This window comes from Rhinoraja longicauda, chromosome 17 (assembly GCF_053455715.1).
Source record: "Rhinoraja longicauda isolate Sanriku21f chromosome 17, sRhiLon1.1, whole genome shotgun sequence".
NCBI classification, from domain to species: Eukaryota; Metazoa; Chordata; class Chondrichthyes; order Rajiformes; family Arhynchobatidae; genus Rhinoraja; species Rhinoraja longicauda.
Window position 1 is genome coordinate 29,727,768 of NC_135969.1, and position 20,450 is coordinate 29,748,217.

At 40.1% G+C, this 20,450-nt stretch overlaps 1 protein-coding gene across 7 annotated transcripts in view; it reads right to left on the reverse strand.

Annotated features, from left to right (window-relative positions):
- bsnb (bassoon (presynaptic cytomatrix protein) b) overlaps positions 1–20,450 on the reverse strand; it is a 299,861-nt gene that overhangs the window by 118,573 nt on the left and 160,838 nt on the right. For 6 of the 7 annotated variants that reach the window (XM_078414461.1, XM_078414463.1, XM_078414462.1 and 3 more), the window contains exons 6-7: positions 3,016–5,131; positions 1,518–2,611 (exon numbers count right to left, since the gene is read on the reverse strand). In XM_078414461.1, the coding sequence (XP_078270587.1) occupies positions 1,518–2,611; positions 3,016–5,131 (3,210 nt within the window). The remainder of the gene's footprint in view (positions 1–1,517; positions 2,612–3,015; positions 5,132–20,450) is intronic. The other variant, XM_078414467.1, reaches the window with a different exon arrangement.

Here is a 20,450-nt window from a genome sequence, read left to right on the forward strand (position 1 = left end):
TATATCAGCCATGATTGAATGGTGGAGTCGACTTGATGGGCCGAATGACCTAATTCTGCTCCATGAACTTATGACTTGGGTAACAGTTATTTATGCTTCTTATGCCTTGCACACACCTCTACCTTTAATTCACTGCTTCCTTTTCTTGTACTTCCTACTTATAGGAAGATTAGCTGATGATATTGTAGTTATAAAAAATGAAGAGTGTGACAGTAATATCCTGCTGCCTCAAGACAGGGCTGCGGTATTATTGACTTTATGTACCTGTTTGAGGAAATCAACAAAAGGCTTGGAAATAAAAGGAGATAAATTCTTGGAAATATTAAGGGGTTTGTACTGTGCATGTTATTGCATAACAAAATGCTAATAATTGTCCTATTTAACCAAATATATTCTTAAATAATGAACTTGAATTTGTTTCCGACTTTAGATAATGACTTCCAGATAATGTATGAAGATTTAAATGACTGAAATCTCAGAAATGGCTGGCCAGAGACCAGGTTCGACCCTGACCTTGGCTGGTGTCTGTGTGGAGTTGGCACGTTCTCCCTGTGACCGCATGGGTTTCCACCCACATCCCAAAGACGCTTGGGTTTGTAGGTTAATTGACCTCTGTTAATTGCCCTTAGTGTGTAGGGAGTGGATGAGAAAGGGGGATAATTTGGAACTAGTGTGAATGGGTGATCAATGGTTGGCATGGGCTCAGTGGGCCGAAGGGTCTGTTTCCATTCTGTTTCTCTAAAATCTAAATAAATTAGTCTGAGTGTTTGTGTGCAAGAGAGAACAGACCTGTGCAATTTAAGTATTCAGAACATAGATCTACATATTTGCCTCAGTCTGGTAGTTAAAGCAGTTAATCAAATTAAGCTTCGTTCTAGAACTCAATTTGTGAGAATTATTCCTCAGAACACAAAAATTTTAATCAATATTAGCATGTATAGGTCCAAATTAGTACCAGTCATAATAACCGTGGGAAAAATGTAACTTGACAATTATTAAATTTTAGTTTTGGCAATTTGAAAGTAATCACAACTTAACTTTAATAATTGAGAAACTGAAAAAATGTGCTCAGGAAATATCTCAAAATGAGAGCATCATGAAGGATTTTTGAAAAAATAAATTGAAACATGATCAAGTTGATTTTTCTTAGGCTCACAACTTTATAACAGTGTACCTCAACAGGAATATATTAGGCCAGCCATCACTCCTTATCCCAATCCTGTGGGTATCAATCAATCAATATGTGTGCAGAACAGGATTGGACATGTTGTGATGCCTGCACAGTGGAATCATCATGCAGCATTCAATGTTGGTACTGCACATTAGGAATGGCAAGCTTGATGAAAAATTAGATAGCTATTGGCACCCGTGAAATCATTTGCAGTGTGAATTGTTGCCTTTGAGAGGATGTAAGCAAAACGGAGAAATTAAAACATTATATTTCATGATATACCTCTAAGTTACATTTTTTATTCTTATTACCGATAATTAGATAAAAACCATGAATTAAAATTTACCATTGTCGGCCTTGTTTGTGGCTGTTGTGCCTGGGGCTGGGGTTGAGGTTGAGGTTGCCCGACTGGTTGCTGAACTGTCTGTTGCTGCTGTGCCTGTTGTGGTGGTGGCTGCTGTGGCTGCTGTGGCTGTTGTGGTGGTGGCTGCTGTGGTGGTGGCTGCTGTGGTGGTGGCTGCTGTGGTGGTGGCTGCTGTGGTGGTGGCTGCTGTGGTGGTGGCTGCTGCGGTGGCTGCTGCGGTGGCTGCTGCGGTGGCTGCTGCTGTTTTTGTTGTTGCTGTGGCTGCTGCTGCTGCTGCTGCTGCTGTTGTTGTTGCTGGGTTTGGCGTGGCTCTTGTTGCGGAGCCCGTGCTTGCTGCGGCTGCGGCTGCTGCTGCTGAGGCTGCCGTGCCCGTTGCTGTGGCTGAGGTTGGCGCTGCTGCTGCTGCTGCTGCTGCTGTTGTTGCGGCTGTGCTTGCGATGGTGGCTGCACTTGCGATGGTTGAGGCTGCCGGGCTTGTGACGCTGACTGCCGCGCCGGCTGCTGTGAATGATTTTGCCGTGATGGAAGTGACTGACTGTGCTGGGTCCGTGCATGATGTTGGGGGGATGGGGATTCTGCCTGTTTTCTGGTTGACTGTTGCTGTTGCTGCGAGTGCTTCTGGGTTCGTGGCGGCTCAGCATCCAGGTGGTGCCCGGAAGATGATCGAGGCTGTGTCCATTCTGCAGAACCGAGGTGAGAGTCTCGTTGTGATCTCTGCTCCGATTGTTGGCTTCTTTTCTGCAAAGGCTGTTGAGAATATTGCCGGGATTCTTGGCGAAATTGCTCTTTTGCGTGCTGCCTCGATGATTTTCGAGATGGTTCTTCAACTGCATGGTGTGACGAATGGCGGGCAGGCTCCCCGTACTGATATGCAGACTGCTTCTGGTGCTCTTTCGAGGAGTAGCGTGACTGTGAACGATCTACCGGCTGCCATGAGTCTTCTGTTGGCTCATCATAGTCGCGCCTTGGGTGGCTTCGGTAGCCACGTCTCTGTGACGAAGACTGTCCACCATAATGCCTAGAACGCTCCCTTGGCTTCTCAAACCAGTCTGTCTCCTCTTGGCCCAAGTGGTAGGCTTCAAAAACCAAAAACATATTACAGTCATTCGTTCTCCTGTTGTGCCTGTGGTAGCAAGACTGTAGCCATGCAATGATTCAATGCGGGCAGCTTATCACATGCAGCCAGCGGGTCCCAGGATAAGTTACTTGACACACTACATAACCCCACAAAACACATCACTGACCATACATACCACCAATATAAACAATGAGTTGTGTAGCATGCTAACGTTAAAAAAAGTGCATAAAAAGAAATAAAGGCACATGCCAGTCAATTAGGCATTAAATGCAAGACTTAAGTCTGTTTTAGGCATGCAGATATTTACACTGTTGATGTTTCTTTTTGATGAAAACTTTGCATTGCGCATGCTTTCTAAATGAGCTTTGTTAAGATGATGAGATCACCAATGATAATCTTTACCTTCGCTGTCAGACACAGCACAGTGCATATCATCCATGACATAACCGTCATCCTCTTTGTAAGTATGGCTACGTGATGTCTCTTTTCCATCCTGCACATCAGGCAGGGAGTGGCTAGAGCCAAACTGAGATCGGCAGTCAACAACGTTTGGTGGGAGTGGTTCTCTAGAGTGTCTTGCATTCATGTGACTTCCCATAGGACTCAAAGGACCTTCGTCTTGGGATGCTTGGGCTCTTATCGGACCACGTCGACTATGGCCCATTCCTGCCTTTTGAGACCGCTCCATTGCATCCCTTTCATAAGATTTACTTCGAGGACTAGCAGCTTCTCTTCCAGACTTTTCCATTCCATACATTGAGGAAGACCTTGATCTGTTGTAGCCTCTCTCGGAATCCTGCAGCGATTCTCTGCTGCCATGACCAGTATATTTCTGATGTTCATAAATGTTCTTCTTGAGTCCGTATGTTATCTCATCTTGAAGCTTCTGTGCCTTCAGGATTACAGTGTTCCCTGCTGATGATGTTGTAGGATATGAAGCAAAATCAGATTCTACGTCCTTAGCTTCCTCTATCGGTGAAAACTTGGAGATTTTCTGTTCTATATTTTGTTTTCTGTGTTTACTGCGTTTGGCTGACACCACGGCAGGAGCTTGTTGCTTCGATGAATGCTTTTGAGAGCCATAAGAACAATTGTGCTTGTCTGTTCGGGAGGAATGTTTATGATTGCTATCTGCATAGTAATAGGGAGATCCACCTGAGCTATTTGATATTCTGCCATGGCTATCTGAATTCCTTTGGTATCCATTCTTCCCTTGATGGTCTGCTATTTGAGGGTCATACATGTCTTCCTCTGAGTCATCACCAGCTTTGTTGTATGCATGGGTTCTATTAGAATTGGTTGTCTCCATGAAGTCATTCTTTTCTTTTACATGTCTTGTATTATTAGGTTGAGGAGGTGGTTCTACTTTCTGAGTTTCTGTTGCTGAGGTGTTCTCTTTGGTCAATTCACTAATATCATCAATCATAACGTAGTTGCGAGAAATATTGTGCTCTAGGTTTGCGTACAGGGAATCCACTGAATAGTTAGTTGAAGGACTTTCAATTGCACTTCCACTATCAGCAACTCTCAACTCTGTGTTCTTGTATTGGTCATAGTTGTTACTCACTGTTGTCGTTGTGTACACCTTCTCAGATGAAGCTGCAGAAATAATTACATTTGTGTTACCAATTACTTCATAATTGGTGGGTATCTTCTGTTCAAGATCAGCCAATGATGTCTGCCTTGGCTTCTGATGTTGTGTGGGGACGTTTGCCTGTGGCTGATACTGAGCAGGTTGGAAGGGCCCTGGATTTGGATAGGTGGTATGAGTATTGTACTGGTTAGGTGTCTGAAATCCAACCATGTTCTGTAAATTACTGTCAGTCTGGTAGTTTGTATTCTGGGGATATGACTGTGGCTGAAAGGTGTTTTGAGAATGTAAAGTGGGATGAGACTGATAATTGTTTTGTGATGGGTAAGTATTGGGAACTGCATAATGGAATTGTTGATATCCTCCATGTTGATAGTTTATCATACCCTGAGGAGTGACCTGTGATGGAGAGTAATGAGATGTGGTTGGGTGCTGGGCTATTGTAAGTTCAGAATACTGATTAACTGGAGCAGTGTGAGGTCTTGCTACGAGATTATTGCTATTGTACGAAGACATTCTGACATTATTAACTTCACTGTCCGACATATAATCCCTGTCTTCCCCCAGACCCCGTACATAGCCCATATCTCGCTTTGTTGGATCTTTGACAAAGGTTTCCTTCCTTCGATTGATTCCCAGCTCGATGTATCGTAGTTTTGCATCAATTTCTCTTTCCTCTTCATCAAGCTCTGCCTGTTTTTTTTGGAGTTTGTTTGATTCTTGCTCTACTTTTTCCAGTTCGTGACTGATATCCTTTAAGAGTTTATCACGAGTGATCTGGTCAGGTAGGGGTCCCTGTTTGCGAGGCAGTGAGGAACCAAATAACTGTGGATGTAGTGGTACACTACCATGCATAATTTCTTCAGGTGGGGGACTTGGAAGGGTTCTTTTCACTTTCTTCAGAGTGCTTTGCTGTAAGCTTCCAATCTGAAATATGAAAGTGCAAATTTTCTGTACATCAAATCATGTTGACGTTAGTCATAAATTCATTACTTTAACTCATTCCCCCACCCCCCAAAAAATCAAATCAAAACCAATGTGGTTGCCTTATCAAATTAGCAGAAACCAGCATGCAAGACACTACTTTCTCAGGCTATGACTCCAAACATATACAAGATCGCATCTGCGACCAAAATAAAAATCAATAGGGTTTCAGTGATAACGTAAAATGGTTTGGAGCATCTTTTCTTCTGTGATTAACTTTTTTAGAAATAAATCTTTATGATTTCAACAACCATTTATTTATTTGGTAGCATTAATAACAATTTGAAAACGAAAATGAAAGCACAATAAACATGTATAAAATCGACTCTTCAGCCCTTTAGAACAAAGAAAGCAACATGAGACGGTGCTCCATAAGTTTCTTTGCTCTCCAAAGCGCTTCCAGCCGAAGATTCAATTTTAACATAAAATTAGTGAGACTGGACTATTTTTTATGATCATTAATGATTATTTAATTTCATTTAAATAATCTCTTTATGTAATTTATTGTGAACATTCAACTCACTTTGACATTCTCAAATTATTCTCATCACTCAAAGTTTAATTATTGCATCAGAATATTTCCCTCATATTATATGATGCAATGCACCTTTGTAAATATTTTGGCTTTATGCAACTGAGAAAGAGAACATTTGAGCGGTCTCATCTCCAGTGTATGACATGACAAATCAGCTGAGATTATTCATTCAGACCATCTGCGATGCTTTACCCATAAGCAAATGAAAACTAGCAAGGAACCCTTGACTGGAATTCTTTAATATTATATTAGCAAGCAAAGAAAATAAGAAAATAATTACGATGTAAAATACTCACAATCCCAAGATTTTAAAAGGTTTAAAAATAATTGTGAATTTTGTAGAAATAATCTTACACGGTTCTCTCCATCCAGAAATTGTGACTTTTAAGATTGGAAAATTGCAAATGTAATTCCATTATTCCAATGTGAAAGAACATCCAGAAATTATAGACCTGCTACTTTACAAACTGCTGTAGAAAGCTATTGGAACTTATAATTAAAAACATAGTGATTGCGCCCTTTGAGAAATTTCAGCTATTAGAGAGAGCTGTGATGGATTTGTAAAGACCATCATGATTCATGACGAATGAACTTAATTGAATTTCTGACGAAGTACCTAAAGTAGTAGTTACCAAAGTGCCCTCAGTTCCAGCTTACATAGATTTTCAAAAGCTACCCAATAGGTTCCATGTATGAAAATGTTAACTAAAATAAAGTTCATGCATTTGAATGCAAACTATTGATCTTGTTAATGGATTGATTTTTGCAGAAGATAGTCGGCTTGACGAATATAATCAGACAGTACAGAAATGGGCCCTTCAGCCCAACTCATCCATGCCGAGCAGGATGCTCCATCTAAGCTAGTTCAATTTGCCTCCATTTGACCCATATTCGCCTGAACCTTTCCTATCCCTGTACCTGTCCAAGTGTCGTTTAAATGTTGTTATTATATCTGCCTCAACTATCTTTCTGGTAACTCATATCATATACCCATCACACTTCGAATGAAAAAAATTGCCCTTCAGATTCCTATTAAATCTTTTCACTCTCACGTTAAACCTATGCACTCCAGTTCTTCATTGCTCTACCCTGGGTAAAAGACTGTTCATTCACGCTATCAAATCCCCCCATGATTTTATACATCTTTAGAAGATAACCCCTTAGCTCTTGCGCTCTAAGGAAAAAAGTCCCAGTTTGCCAATCTATCTCTATAGCTCAGGCCCTTGACTACTGGCAAAATCCTCATAAATTTTCTCTGCACTCTTTCTAGCTTAATGACATCCTTCCTATCGTAGAATGACCAAAACTGAACACAATACTCCAAACCACAAAGTGCCGATGATGACACTGCTGTTCACTAACCAAATCCAGACAGAAAAATGCAATGTACCAATGGTCAATCCTTATGTTGGGTTTCAACCCAAAATGTTGACAATTCCTTTCCATCCACAGATGCGACTCAGTTGAATTCCTGCAGCAGGTGGTTTATTGTTACAATGTACCATTTTTTGCTGAACAATACTATAAGGCACTTCCATTTGAAGCTCTCTGCTCAACTTTTAATACTCAATGAATGATACCAAATTTGACTTTAACCAATTAAATATTTTAAGGAACTAAACATTTGCTTTTCATCAATGTTCTGGTACATTCAGTCCCCTCCTACTTAATTTCAATCCTTGGCCATTGTGCAAGGTTTACAACCGACTAACTTTCTTTACTATAAGAAAATAACTGCAGATGCTGGTACAAATCGATTTATTCACAAAATGCTGGAGTAACTCAGCAGGTCAGGCAGCATCTCGGGAGAGAAGGAATGGGTGACGTTTCGGGTCGAGACCCTTCTTCAGTCTGAAGAAGGGTCTCGACCCGAAACGTCACCCATTCCTTCTCTCCCGAGATGCTGCCTGACCTGCTGAGTTACTCCAGCATTTTGTGAATAAATAACTTTCTTTACTTTTCACAGAAATTCTGACTGAAGCAGAATATATCATGTATATAAGTGTTTATCAGTGACTGCATTTGTTGATTTTGCCCATCTGATCTAAATCCTTTTTCAAAGTACATTATTTGATGTACTGTTTGAAGATATTATCTCCAAATGTAATACAGTTGAGAAAACAGAAAGATTTATCAAATATATTTAAGTAATTTCTTAATATAGTAAGGTGTAAAGAATACATTAAAAATATCAAGTTAGATTTACATATGAAATAGAAGCAGGACGAAGGCAATTAATATCTTCTGCCTCCTCTGCTGCTTAATATTATGGAGGATTATTTACTGCTACGTTCCTGTTTTAATCCTCTCTGCTTCATGGGTAGAGAATTCTCCCAAAGAATTATTTTTATGTCTGTTCAAAATGGTTCTGGACATGCCTGCCAGGGAAACATCAACATTGTATTTACCCTTTCAAAGCCCCCTAAGAATTTTATATATTGCATCTTTAATTATTCTAAACTCTAGATAATACCATCCCAGTCTAGTCTGCTTAATCTCTCCTCATATGGCCAACCTGCCATCCCAGGAATTAATGTGGTCAAGTTTTGCTTCATGTACCATTCACCAGACAACTTGTGTCAATGGTTTAGATGTCAAAAACTGATTAGATATTTTTAATAAAAGCATTTTGTGTCTGTATTCAGAGCACAGGGTAGGAAAATATTCCAGAATGGTAAAACAACAATATTTTTCATAAAAGCATTTTGTGTTTGTATTCCAGAATTGTAAAGAACCAAGTGGCTTAGAAGATTGAGGAAAATAAAATGATTCACATCAGTAAAAAACAAAATCACAAGATAAACTGATGGGATAAGGAGCTGGCGAAAAACCTAGAATTGAAGGTCTGCATTTAAATTTTTTAAATGAGGTGGCCATGGAGATGGTGAATTCCTTGGTTAAGATCAACTTAGATTTAGAACAATCCCATGGATTGAAAGGCAGAGAAAAAAACAAACAACAGGCCAGAGAATCGGGTTATTTGCTGTCAGGGAATTGCTGCAATCCATTATTAAGGAAGAGATAAAAGGGCATTTAGTATAATGTGACATAATGAGTCACATTGTTTTTTAATATATTTACATTTTCAAAAAAACATTTGATAAATTGCCACATAAGGCATATGCAAGATACAGTTTATGGGTGTTAGGGTAATTGAAAGAGGATCTATCAGTAAACAGAACACTAGGTAGAGTTCCTCAGCTCATTTTAGGTTAACCAGGTATATCTACTGTATGCCTTAAGGATTAGCACTTGGGCTTCATTGCTAATTACGATGCACATTAATGATTTGGATATGGGACCCAACTGGAATATATCCAAGTTTTGTGATTATATAAGCAAATTTTGAAACCAAGAAATATGTAAAGAGGTTTCAAAGGGATATGGGCTTGGGAAGCAGTAAAAGTATAATGTGGGTCAAGGCAAGGTTAGTCATTTTGAATATATTTTTAAACGGGGAGTACCAATTGAATACTAGTGTTCAGAGAGATGTACATGCATCACAGGAAATTGGTAGGAACATATTGCAAGCAAATAAGAAGGGGAGCAACAACTGGACCATTGTTCCATGGGTCGAGAGTTGAAGAGTATTGCTCTTCAACCGTTTAATTTCCTTATCTTGCGATGGATAAACTTGCCTTTAAGATAGCGCATCAAATGATTCTTGGGATGAGAGATTGACCTTTAAAGGAACAATTCTTTAGAATGGGCATCTATTCTCAGGAGCCTATTATTCACTGAAATATATACTTTTCTAAAAATATTTTACAGGCAAGATGTTGAGGGGCTGTTTCCCTTGACCGGCAGGGCAAGAAAAATTAGTGCATCGGGTAAATATATCAACTTTTGGGGTTGAGATGAAGAGGAATCCTTAGCTCTCTTGGGCAGAAAATTGTGTGAAGACTCACTATTAAATTGTAAGCTGAGAAAGGTGGATTTTTACAATCCAGAGATTGTTGAGAGAATTGCTGGTGAAAAATTAAGATAGAATAGCAGACATGATATTGAATGATGGGAGTAGACTCAATAAATCACTTGGCACACCCCTGTTCCTACTTTTCAGTCTCTGATGTCAAGGTTGATGATCCAAAGTTGACCCACGTTATCCACGTCTTAAGATGTTCCACTGGTTAACTAAATGAGAGCTCTTTTGGTAAATCTCTCACTTCTAAGGCAAAAGATTATAGACTCAAGCATTACCCCAAAGACTTGTTCACAGTATTAGGCTGAAAGTACAGAGCAGTACTATGTTGTCAGAGGTGATATTTTTCAGCAGAATCACTTAACTTAGTCCCTTTTGGTTGCTCAGGTAAATCACAAGGCATGAATTTGAAGAAAGGCAGATGAGTTGTCATAGGTGAATTATGTTTCTTTCAATCAAAATTATCAAAAATTATGCATTGTCATATTGTTAGATTTGGGGACTTGTGGACTTGTTTTTCATAAATTTGCAACCTGTATTACAGCAGTGGAAATACAGAATAGAAAATACAATATATTTTATTTTCATTTGTAAAAAATTATCCAAGAAAAATTGGAAGAGGTATGATTTTAGCATGTTGAAAAATCTTCAGGAATCTTTTTAGTAGGTTCTATCTTTTACTTATGCAGTTTCTCAACGTGATGTGACACGAATATGTGATTATACTAATTAATATGGATTGACGAGACACAAGGGAAACCATGTGAAAAGTACTGAAGTAGATCATTAAGATCAATTATCTCTGGGTTAAGGGAAGGTTAGGGGAAGAAAACTGTCAATTTACAAAAATAAAATGAGGAGGAGGAGGAATAAAGTTTGCATTTAAGTAGAGCATTATTACTGCTTTCAGAATTATTGAAAACACCCAAGCCCAATTTTGCAGTCAACAGCAAAACGGCAGCAGTATCCACAGAAAGGAGACCTTCAATATCTAGCAATCTCATCCAGTTTCCAACGTCAATTGCTGTCAAGCATCAGCCAAAAGGATCCCTGTAGTCCAGCAGCAATAATATAATCTGGCTGGATAAGCAGCCAACATTAAAGAATTCTCAGAAACAGCAAACGAGGAAGAGTCTCTTTTACTTGTTACTTTATTTCACTATCTGTAAAATGTTTAAAGTTTAAAATGTGCATGTTAGATTAGGGAAGAAATCAAAATATGCTTCTGAATCACAATAGTCAAAATTTACAATATGTTGACGTATTTAAGATGAATTATAATCCAAAATTATATATTTTTAGTTTGCCACTGAGTTTACACGCCACTATTTCTGGCTTAAAATGCCATAAAAATTTAAGAAGGATGTAATTAATTTTATATCATGTAAATTTAAATGAATTTACTGATTTTGACAACAGCAACAAAACAGTAAAGCCTGCAGATCAGGGCCGAGTCATCAAAATAAACTTTAGGATTTCCGCATTAAGTTACATGTGCAGAAAACTTGAAGCTCCCATCAGTTTCATGATATAATTATGGCAAACAATATTAATTTATAATACAACCTAGGAGGAGGCCATTTCGGCTCATCAATTCGATGCTGATTCACGGAGCTATTGTAATCGCCACTAATTTTACTTATAACCTAGTCTTCTTACATTATTTCCATGTCCTTCCCCAGATTCTACCACTCACTGACACAAAGGGGTCAATTTGCAGCAGTCCATTAACCCAGCCGTCCATGAATCTTTGGCATGTGGGAATCAACCGGAAATCCATGTGGGCATATAGAGAAGATGCAGACTCCACACAGACAGCTACGGTGGTCAGATTGAACCAGGCACATTGAAGCTATGAGGTAGCAAACCAAAAAAGCTGTGCCACCTTTTGAGACAACTAAAAGGGAGACATATTGTGCATGTATTGCTGTTTACACATAGCACAATCCAATAAACCACAACATGGATGGATTGGCTTGTTAATCTCTTTGAGGGCTATTGGTTAAAGATACAATGTTGATCAAGGCATCTGCAAGATCCACGGTTATTTTGTAAAAGAGTGCTGAGTGAGGTCAGTACATCCATGAAATGCCAACCAGGATTGTATGGTTAAATCCTGCAAATTGACTTTTTTTTACTCTACAGATGAAATTGCCACAAATTTAGCCATCCCCTAACTTAAAGAACTAACAATACATCAACTGTAACAAATAGATTTTTAAACAAGTCAGCAACCACAAGGGAGTCATACATTAAGCATGAGCAACATTTTATTGTCACCAATCCAAAGATACAAACAGGCATGTTATAGTGAATTAGTATCTTTGAAAACCCTAAAGAAAAACACCAATGACACACTATCAACATAGCTAAATCTATAGGCCAGAATATATGAGACGGTAATCGGCAGTGATGTTTGGAGTCTATCTTTCTATCCTGCAAACATGAATAATTTACTTGTTTTCTTCATTCACTGCACATTTTAAGTCTCTCTACAACTGTAACTCAGAAGAGATCAGTAAAGCACTTCTTGTTTGAATATGCCGACTCAGGTTCCACCACTGATGCAGTGCTCAAACACTTCTCATCAAAATTACTAATGACACCCTATGCCTTTGCAACAACGGTAATATATTTCTCCTTGGACTGTCTTGTCTGCAAGCCTTTGATGTAGCTGATTCATGCACTCCTTTTCACTGTTGCGCAGTTGAGTAAAACTGCAATTGCATAATTGTACTTTCACTTCGACAGACATTAGCACAGAATCACATGCAGTGGCTTCTCTTATTTCTCTGGCTTGACTACATGTGATATCTTCCCTGGATTTACCTTTGGGCCCCTTTGACTTCTCATCTACTTGCTGCCTCAGTAAATCATATAAAAATAGAGCAATAGCCTCAAATACCTGATGACGCTTAACTCCACATCACCATCCCCTGAGTTAGACAATAGACAATAGACAATAGGTGCAGGAGTAGGCCATTCAGCCCTTCGAGCCAGCACCGCCATTCAATGCGATCATGGCTGATCACTCTCAATCAGTACCCCGTTCCTGCCTTCTCCCCATACCCCCTCACTCCGCTATCCTTAAGAGCTCTATCCAGCTCTCTCTTGAAAGCATCCAACGAACTGGCCTCCACTGCCTTCTGAGGCAGAGAATTCCACACCTTCACCACTCTCTGACTGAAAAAGTTCTTCCTCATCTCCGTTCTAAATGGCCTACCCCTTATTCTTAAACTGTGGCCCCTTGTTCTGGACTCCCCCAACATTGGGAACATGTTTCCTGCCTCTAATGTGTCCAATCCCCTAACTATCTTATATGTTTCAATAAGATCCCCCCTCATCCTTCTAAATTCCAGTGTATACAAGCCCAATCGCTCCAGCCTTTCAACATACGACAGTCCCGCCATTCCGGGAATTAACCTAGTGAACCTACGCTGCACGCCCTCCATAGCAAGAATATCCTTCCTCAAATTTGGAGACCAAAACTGCACACAGTACTCCAGGTGCGGTCTCACCAGGGCCCGGTACAACTGTAGAAGGACCTCTTTGCTCCTATACTCAACTCCTCTTGTTACGAAGGCCAACATTCCATTGGCTTTCTTCACTGCCTGCTGTACCTGCATGCTTCCTTTCATTGGACTGATGCACTAGGACAACCAGATCTCGTTGAACTCCCCCTCCTCCTAACTTGACACCATTCAGATAATAATCTGCCTTTCTATTCTTACTTCCAAAGTGAATAACCTCACACTTATCTACATTAAACTGCATCTGCCATGTATCCGCCCACTCACACAACCTGTCCAAGTCACCCTGCAGCCTTATTGCATCTTCCTCACAATTCACACTACCCCCCAGCTTAGTATCATCTGCAAATTTGCTAATGGTACTTTTAATCCCTTCGTCTAAGTCATTAATGTATATCGTAAATAGCTGGGGTCCCAGCACCGAACCTTGCGGTACCCCACTGGTCACTGCCTCCCATTCCGAAAGGGACCCATTTATCCCCACTCTTTGCTTTCTGTCTGTCAACCAATTTTCTATCCATGTCAGTACCCTACCCCCAATACCATGTGCCCTAATTTTGCCCACTAATCTCCTGTGTGGGACCTTGTCGAAGGCTTTCTGAAAGTCGAGGTACACCACATCCACTGACTCTCCCTTGTCAATTTTCCTAGTTACATCCTCAAAAAATTCCAGTAGATTTGTCAAGCATGATTTCCCCTTCGTAAATCCATGCTGACTTGGAATGATCCCGTTACTGCTATCCAAATGCTCAGCAATTTCGTCTTTTATAATTGACTCCAGCATCTTCCCCACCACTGATGTCAGACTAACTGGTCTATAATTACCCGTTTTCTCTCTCCCTCCTTTCTTAAAAAGTGGGGTAACATTTGCTATCCTCCAATCCACCGGAACTGATCCTGAATCTATAGAACATTGAAAAATGATCTCCAATGCTTCCACTATTTCTAGAGCCACCTCCTTAAGTACCCTGGGATGCAGACCATCAGGCCCTGGGGATTTTTCAGCCTTCAGTCCCATCAGTCTACCCAAAACCATTTCCTGCCTAATGTGGATTTCCTTCAGTTCCTCCATCACCCTAGGTTCTCCGACCCCTAGAACATTTGGGAGATTGTGTGTATCTTCCTCAGTGAAGACAGATCCAAAGTAACGGTTTAACTCGTCTGCCATTTCTTTGTTCCCCATAATAAATTCCCCTGTTTCTGTCTTCAAGGGACCCAAATTTGCCTTGACTATTTTTTTCCTCTTCACGTACCTAAAAAAACTTTTGCTATCCTCCTTTATATTATTGGCTAGTTTACCCTCGCACCTCATCTTTTCTCCCCGTATTGCCTTTTTAGTTAACTTTTGTTGCTCTTTAAAAGAGTCCCAATCCTCTGTCTTCCCACTCTTCTTTGCCATGTTATACTTCCTCTCCTTAATTTTTATGCTGTCCCTGACTTCCCTTGTCAGCCACAGGTGTCTCTTAGTCTTTCCGCCTCTTTGGAATAAATTGATCCTGCAACCTCTGCATTATGGAGGAAGTTCCTCTTCCTCCAACCCTCCACCTGTCAACATTGTTCAAAAACTATAAGACCACTTGCTTGATCCTTAGTATTAGCCACAAACCCCATTCCTAGCTATTGACTGCATCTCTGGCGTAAAACTTGTAATCGTGGTAGAAAATGTATTCCCAAACTGAGGTTTGAACCACCCTTCCTCTCCACAGCCAAGGACATCTGTTTCTCTAAAAACCTCTGCAACATCAGACCTTGTCCCTGCCTCATTTCAATTTCAGCTGAAAACCTCATGCAAGCTATTTTACCACTGGACTGGACAATTCCAATTCATTCCTCACTGCTCTTTAGAAACACGAGGTCATTCAAAATGAGGGGTGCCATATCCATATTTGCACAAAATTCCCCTCATCGTTCACCTCTATATGGGTTCCTGGTTAAGCAAAGCCTTGATTTGAAAGTTATTTCACTTCTGCAAAGAGGAGGATATACACAAAAAGCTGGAGTAACTCAGCGGGACAGGCAGCATCTATGGAAAGAAGGAATGGGTGACGTTTTAGGTCGAGACCCTTTTTCAGACTTCTTCAGAAGAGGAGGATATAATTTTGGGTCGAGACCATTTTTCAGACTTCTTCAGAAGAGGAGGATATAATTGGAGATCCATAATCATGACCACCTTCAACAAAGGAGGCAAGTCACATTCTGGTAACTACAGAAAGTGTCTCCCTGGTGTCTGCCACATGGAAAGTTATCATCAGAATTCCCCACTACTGGATGGAGAGTTGTTCCCTGCATTGGAATGCACATTCTGTCCATTGAAAGACACATTGAACCCAACTTCACTGTTTGACATCTCCAAGGGAAATGAAGGGAGCAGCACCAGCCATTAAGTAAGATCTTCTTTAACCTCGTTAAAGCCTTGACTCCATCAGCTGAGAGAAACTATAGAACACTCTTCTCAAATTCATCAGCCCACAACTTATCTTCATTTTACATATATTTCATATCATGCAAGGCAAAAGCAGGCAGGTGGGATGACGGTTGATGAAGCACCTTGGTCGGCATGGGGATGTTGGGCTAAAGGGCTTGATTCTGAGCTGTATGACTCGATGATCCAACCAACAGGACTAATGTCAGTGATGACCGGAATCAAGAGTGGATGCATCATTGCTCAGACACTTTTCTCAATCCATCTAGCCACAACCCTGCACTTCACCTCCAATAAAATCCCCATGTGAATCTTCATAACTAATAACAAACTGTTTGACTTGTGGCAACTACAAGCGACAACCAATGCGGCCTGAACTTTTATAATTGAGCTGCAATGCACCTGCGAAATGGGGAAGAATTCCAAACCATTGAATCATTTATTGCAATATATATAAGAAGATGGGCCTGAGGCTGAACATCTGTAACACTAATATCCATCTAATATCAATTGCAACTAATATTGCAATTTGAGAGGGAGAAGGTTGAATCAGAAGTGTCAGTGTTGCAGTTGAACAAAGGGGACTATGAAGGCATGAGAGAGGAGCTGGCCAAGGCCGACTGGAAAAAAATCCTAGCAGGAATGTCGGTAGAACATCAATGGCAGGAATTTCTGGGCATAATCCAGAAGATGCAGGATCATTTCATTCCAAAGAGGAAGAAACATTCTAAGGGGAGCAAAAGGCAACCGTGGCTGACAAGGGAAGTTAGGAATGGAATAAAACTAAAAGAAAACATGCATAATATGGCAAAGAGTATCGGGAAGCCAGAGGATTGGGAAATTTTCAAAGGACAGCAGAAGTTAATAAAAAGGGCAATACGGGGTGAAAAGATGAAGTACGAAGGTAAGCTGGCCAAGCATATAAAGAAGGATAGTAAAAGCTTCTTTGGGTGTGTTAAGAGAAGAAGATTAGTAAGGATAAATGTGGGTCCCTTGAAGGCAGAAACAGGTGAAATTATTATCGGCAACAAGGAAATGGCAGAATAGTTAAACAGGTACTTCGGTTCTGTCTTCACTAAGGAAGACACAAACAATCTCCCAGATGTACTAGAGGAAGAGGATCTAGGGAGACAGAGGAACTGAAAGAAATTTGCATTAGGAGAGAAATAGTATTGGGTATTCTGATGGGACTGAAGGCTGATAAATCCCCAGGGCCTGATGGTCTGCATCCCAGAGTATTCAAGGAGGTGGCTCTAGAAATCGTGGATGCATTGGTGATCATTTTCCAATGTTCTATAGATTCAGGATCAGTTCCTGTGGATTGGAGGGTAGCTAATGTTATCCCACTTTTCAAGAGAGAAAACGGGGAATTATAGAACAGTTAGTCTGACATCAGTGGTGGGGAGATGCTGGAGTCAATTATTAAAGAGGTAATAACGGCACATTTGGATAGCAGTAAAAGGATTGGTCCAAGTCAGCATGGATTCATGAAGGGGAAATCCTGCTTGACTAATCTTCTGGAATTTTGTGAGGATTTAACAAGTAAAATGGATGAGGGAGACCCAGTGGATGTAGTGTATCTGGACTTTCAGAAAGCCTTTGATAAGGTCCCACACAGGAGATTTGTGGGCAAAATTAGAGCACATGCTATTGGGGGTAGGGTATTGACATGGATAGAGAATTGGTTTGCAGACAGGAAGCAAAGAGTAAGAATAAACCGGTCCTTTTCAGAATGGCAGGCAGTGGCGAGTGGAGTGTCGCAAAGCTCGGTGCTGGGACCGCAAATATTTACAATATATATTAATGATTTGGATGATGGAATTAGAAGTAACACTAGCAAGTTTGCAGATGACACAAAGCTGAGTGGCAGTGTGAACTGCGAAGATGTTAGGAGGTTGCAGGGTGACTTGGACAGGTTGAGTGAGTGGGCAGATGCATGGCAGATGAAGTGTAATGTAGATAAATGTGAGGTTATGCACTTTGGCGGCAAAACCAAGGAGGCAGATTATTATCTCAATGGTGTCAGATTAGGTAAAGGGGAAGTGCAACGAGACCTGGGTGTCCTTGTACACCAGTCACTGAAAGTAAGCGTGCAGGTACAGCAGGCAGTGAAGAAAGCGAATGGCATGTTGGTCTTCATACCGAGAGAATTTGAGTATAGGGGTAAAGAGGTTCTTCCGCAGTTGTGTAGGGCCCTGGTGAGAGCACATCTGGAGTATTGTGTGCAGTTTTGGTCTCCTAATTTGCGGAAGGACGTCCTTGCTGTTGAGGCATTGCAGCGTAGGTTCACGAGGTTAATCCTCGGGATGGCGGGACTGTCATATGAGGAAAGATTGGAAAGACTGGGCTTGTATTCACTGGAGTTTAGAAGGATGAGAGGGGATCTTATAGAGACGTATAAAATTATGAAAGGACTGGACAAGTTAGATGCAGGAAAAATGTTCCCAATGTTGAGGGAGTCCAGAGCCAGGGGCCACAGTCTAGGAATAATGGGAAGGCCATTTAAAACTGTGAGAAAAAACTTTTTGACTTTTTGTTTCTACCCCTTTTTTTTTTTTTTTTTTCTTTCTTTTCTAGGGTCTACTTTCTTACTTTACTTCCTTCTCTAACTTCTTTTCCAAGGGGCTTTCTTTTCCCAACACTCTCTTGCACTTCACGACTCTTGCGCACTTTCTTTCTTTACTTCTTTACTTCTATCTTTTTCTTAAAGCTCAAAAAATGAAGCGGTATAAAAAATGTATTAAGATATATCTGTTGTATTATTGTAATTTACCGTACTTTTAATAAAAATATTTTTAAAAAAAAATAAAAAAAAAAATAAAACTTTTTCAACCAGAGAGTTGCGAATTTGTGGAATTCTCTGCCACAGGAGGCAGTGAAGGCCAATTCACTGGATGAATTTAAAAGAGAGTTAGATAGAGCTCTCGGGGCTAGTGGAATCAAGGGATATGGGGAGAAGGCAGGCATAGGTTATTGATTGTGGATGATCAGCCATGATCACAATGAATGGCGGTACTGGCTCAAAGGACCAAATGGCCTCCTCCTGCACCTATTTTCTATGTTTTCTATGTTTCTATGTCCCACAGAACAAACGATTGGCTATTTAAAAGCATTCCACAACACTTTCATTCCATAAAAAAACAGGAGAAGCCTCATCAGGTCGTTTACCACCTATTCACCTATCTTCAAACAAATGAAGAGAGGTGGTATTGACAGTACAATCTAGCACCGCTTGCTCCTCATTAATCAGTTCCCTGATGATCAGTCTGGTCATTGCCAGGACCACTTTTCTCCAGACCTCAGTACAACCTTTGTTCAAACATAATCTAAAGCATTAAATTCCAGAGGTGAGGTACAAATTGGTGTGTGTCTTTAACATCAAAGAATCTTGATTAAGTTAAATGCAAAAGGAATGAAGAATAACACCCACGTGGCTGGAAGTATAACTGATACAAGAGATTTAGTTGTTGGACATTAACATTTTTGGTACCAGAGCATGGCTGCAATGACTGCTCAGAGCATTCATAAAATCAGATGATCGGAGACATTGAAGTAAGTAGTATGATTTAATTACCTTCATGGAAATGTGGCTACATGGGGACCAAAGCTGAGAACTAAATACTTCAGGGTAATCAATCTTTATAGTGCAGGCAAACAACAAAAAGAAGTGGCGAAATATAAGGGAGGAGATCAATGCCATGGCAAGAAATTATCTTGTTTGACAGATCATGATGAAGAACCAGTATCAGCTTGAGTCAAACTAAGAAATAGCAGAGGACATAAAACATTGGTTGGGGTCATTTAAAGGCCACCATATAGCAGTGAAAATATTGGCAAAGCTCTAGAAATTAAAGATGTGTCTAAAAGGTGGGTTATACAGTTAGCATGAAAGATATACTTAAGCTGGAGAAAGTAAATTTGCAGTAAAAAGGTGGAAAATAAATTCATAAAATATATAGGAGATATTATTCTAGATCAACATATTTATGAACCAACTTGGGAAATGACTAATTTGAATGTCATGTTGCGAAATGAGAAAGGCCTAATTGATTATTCTGTTGTCAAGGAGCATTTGGGAGTGACTAAAATATGATAGAATTTGACACTGAGTTTGTAAATGTAGTTTATTGAAAAACTAGGATCTTAAATCTTAACAAAGGAAACTCTTGAGTCATGATTGATTGGGAAAATACATTGAAGGACATGAAAGTGCACAAGCAATGGTCAGCATTTAAAGAAATAACGTACAAATTGTAACAAACATACCTTCAATGCACAAAGAGAGAAGTGATTCATTGTGGCTGACAAGAAATAATGGACAGTTGACGTTTTGGGACAAGACCCTTCTTCAGACCTTCTTCAGTTCTTCAGAAGGGTCCTGACCCGAATCATCCATGTACTTCAGGGATGCTGCCTGACCCGCTGAGTTTTTCCAGCACTCTGTGCCTTGTTTTTAATAATAAAAACTAGTGGACTTTTGCAAAGCCTATCCCCATTTGCACTGTAGCATAGCACAATATAGCACTCACCTCATAAGATTGAAAAAGATATTAAACAAAATATTCTTGCAAGAAATAAAGGAAAATAGATTGGCATCAACTCCCAGTGAAAGATACATTTTAACTTCTACTTTGAGTTTAAGAATGAATTGAGTTCTTTGAAAACTCCAAAATCAGTTGAGTTCTGGTCCTGGAAACCAAGGGTCAAAACTACAGGTGAGATCTTAGATACAAGGACCTGCAGATGCTGGTTTACAAGAAAATAGCTTGGATCTTAGAATTAGTTTTTAAAGATATTTTCCAATGAAAATAACAGAATTACTCAATGCAATTATTCACCTTTGTACTTGATTT